We start from the raw sequence: 2,448 nt of genomic DNA, 5'->3' as shown, positions 1-2,448 counted from the left end.
AAATAGCTGGTAAACTACCCGGTAAGATTTATTCTATAGGTAGTAATCTGTCGAGATAAGCCGAGATTTATCGAAAGGTAGAACAACCGGCCCTTAATTGAACTATACTTTACATTTGTGCAAAGTTTAATTTGCCAAGAGCTTAAAAAAATTACAAATAAAATATGTAGGTATACCGAAAATATTGCTATTTTAATCAATATATAATATGTAACTGATATATATGTGAAAGCACCTTTGAATCTCATTAATCTCGTTAATGAAAGATTATATAATACATTTATACAGACAATAATATGTGAAATGGAAGATTATATCGAGAAAGCAAAATTAGAAGAAAAGAATGTATATCAGCGATATATTAACAAATCCAAATTATTTTACGCTACGACAATGTGCTTGATAACCGTAACCGGAATCACAGTGCTCTTCGGACCATTATTGCTGTCCCAACCCTTTCCAGTTAAAGTAGAGTATCCATTCGATGTGAACAAACAACCGCTGAAGACTATCATCTACCTGCATCACGCAATGGTTATATATCAAGTAGGTGTGCAAGTATGTGGCAATATATTCGTAGCTCTTCTGCTTTGGTTCGTGGCAGCAAGATTCGAAATCCTGTCCCAGAAATTTCAAAAGATTACAAGCATCTCAGAATTCATAATCTGCGTACAGCTGCATCAACGACTATTACGGTAATTAATATATTACTGCGCAAAGTATCCTTTTTAAAAATAATTACGTTTTGATATATTTATATTAATTTCTAATTAACTCTCACATTACTATAATTAATTGTAGTATAATGTGTATAATAATATAATATTAGAAATTGAGAACGGCAGTAATTAACATCCAATTACAGATATGCAAAAGATGTTACTATGACAGTTCGATACATAGCATTGTCAACGATAGGAATCAGTACCATAGGAGTGGTACTTAGCGGCCTTACTATTTTGAGTGTGAGTTATTTCTATTTTATTTTTCCAGTGTATATACTGTTTAAATATTGTTAAATTAAATAGATTTGTTCGCATAAATATCTTATTGATGATCGCAGAAGCATATGAGCTTTGTATCACAAACACGTCTAATAATATATTTACGTAATTAGTGATGAAATTTATAAACATTTATATAAAGATACTATATTTTAGCACATTACTGAGCACATTACATCATTCATTTAAAAAAAAAAAAAAAATGAAAAATTTAATTAGAATTCTGTTTAAACACTAACTTTTTTCTTTCTATTGTAAATGTAATCTAAATTTGGTTTACGTTGCATTACTTGTGTTAAAATATTATTTTACACAGCGACAACCTTTAACGGTAAAAGCTCAATTTTTTGGCATTGGCGCATCCGCTCTTGTAGAAGTCTTTATCTGCGCATGGCCAGCTGATTATTTATTGCGCACGGTAAGGTACAATAGCACCATAAGAAAAGGCAAAAAAGTAGTTTAATAAAATTGATGTAAAAAGATATCAAAAAAGATATAGATACAAAATGTATATAAATCTCTGAATAAATATATGGATAAACATAATTTCTATATTTAATATAATTTCTATAATTAATAATTGATGTGATCTGTAATCAATTTTCATCTCATGGAAAAAAATATACGTATTATATTGATGACTGTCTTTATCTTGATTTTAAAGAATGTATAATATCTTGTGAGATTAAAATATAAAACTTTAATATTTCAGAGCAACGATGTTGGCCATGCTGGATATGAATCGTCATGGTACAGCAAGGAAGTATCTTTACAGAAGAATTTGTTATATATTGTGTCGCGATGTCAACATCCTGTAACTCTAACTGTACCATGTCTGCTACCTGCTCTTTCACTTAAGTACTATGCCTCTGTAAGTTGTATGTTAAATTATTCACGGCAATTAATCTGACAATGAGTGATTTAGTGATCACATATTAATAATCTTGAACATAATAATTTATGAATTTAATTACTTTTTATCATTTTTTTTAACTTATTAATCTTTTATATCTATATGTAAATTCAAAATAAATAATTAGAGATTAAGACATTATTTGATTGAGATTATTTAATAATTAAGATATTCGTGCAAATTTATAGTAATTTTCAATTATTATTATACATTATTGATATTTACGATCAAAACTATATATTTACATGTGGCAGTATTTGTCAACTACGTTTACCTATTTGACAACCTTTCGAGCAATATTTGCTGTAGAGGATGGGCTGCAAATGTAATCTACTGTGTGTATTATACCTTTTTAATGCAAAAAAAATTTATTAAGCAACACTAGGGGTATTCAAATAAGTTAGAGTTTAACGGTTTGACAGGTTATGTCGGGTTAAGGGGTTACACCACTGTAGAGCACGAAAAAAATAGGCATATTTCGGGAATTTTTTTTTGCGCAATAAAGAGCGATCAATCGAAATTCTGTAAAAT

General features: G+C 29.0%; 1 protein-coding gene across 1 annotated transcript; it reads left to right on the top strand.

The window, feature by feature from the left end:
* The first annotated feature begins 289 nt into the window (after window positions 1-289).
* Window positions 290-2,329, top strand: LOC112467993 (odorant receptor 4-like). The gene is made up of 5 exons (XM_025036976.1): window positions 290-695; window positions 866-965; window positions 1,321-1,422; window positions 1,717-1,875; window positions 2,172-2,329. Exons 1-5 carry the CDS (start codon window positions 304-306, stop codon window positions 2,244-2,246), a joined length of 828 nt encoding a protein of 275 aa, XP_024892744.1. The 5' UTR covers window positions 290-303; the 3' UTR covers window positions 2,247-2,329.
* Window positions 2,330-2,448: the final 119 nt, after the last annotated feature.

This window comes from Temnothorax curvispinosus, unplaced genomic scaffold, assembly GCF_003070985.1.
Source record: "Temnothorax curvispinosus isolate PA1 unplaced genomic scaffold, ASM307098v1 QBEX01017952.1, whole genome shotgun sequence".
Lineage (NCBI taxonomy): Eukaryota > Metazoa > Arthropoda > Insecta > Hymenoptera > Formicidae > Temnothorax > Temnothorax curvispinosus.
The sequence above is the reverse complement of the archived record's forward strand: the minus strand, read 5'-3'. Positions and strand labels throughout refer to the sequence as shown.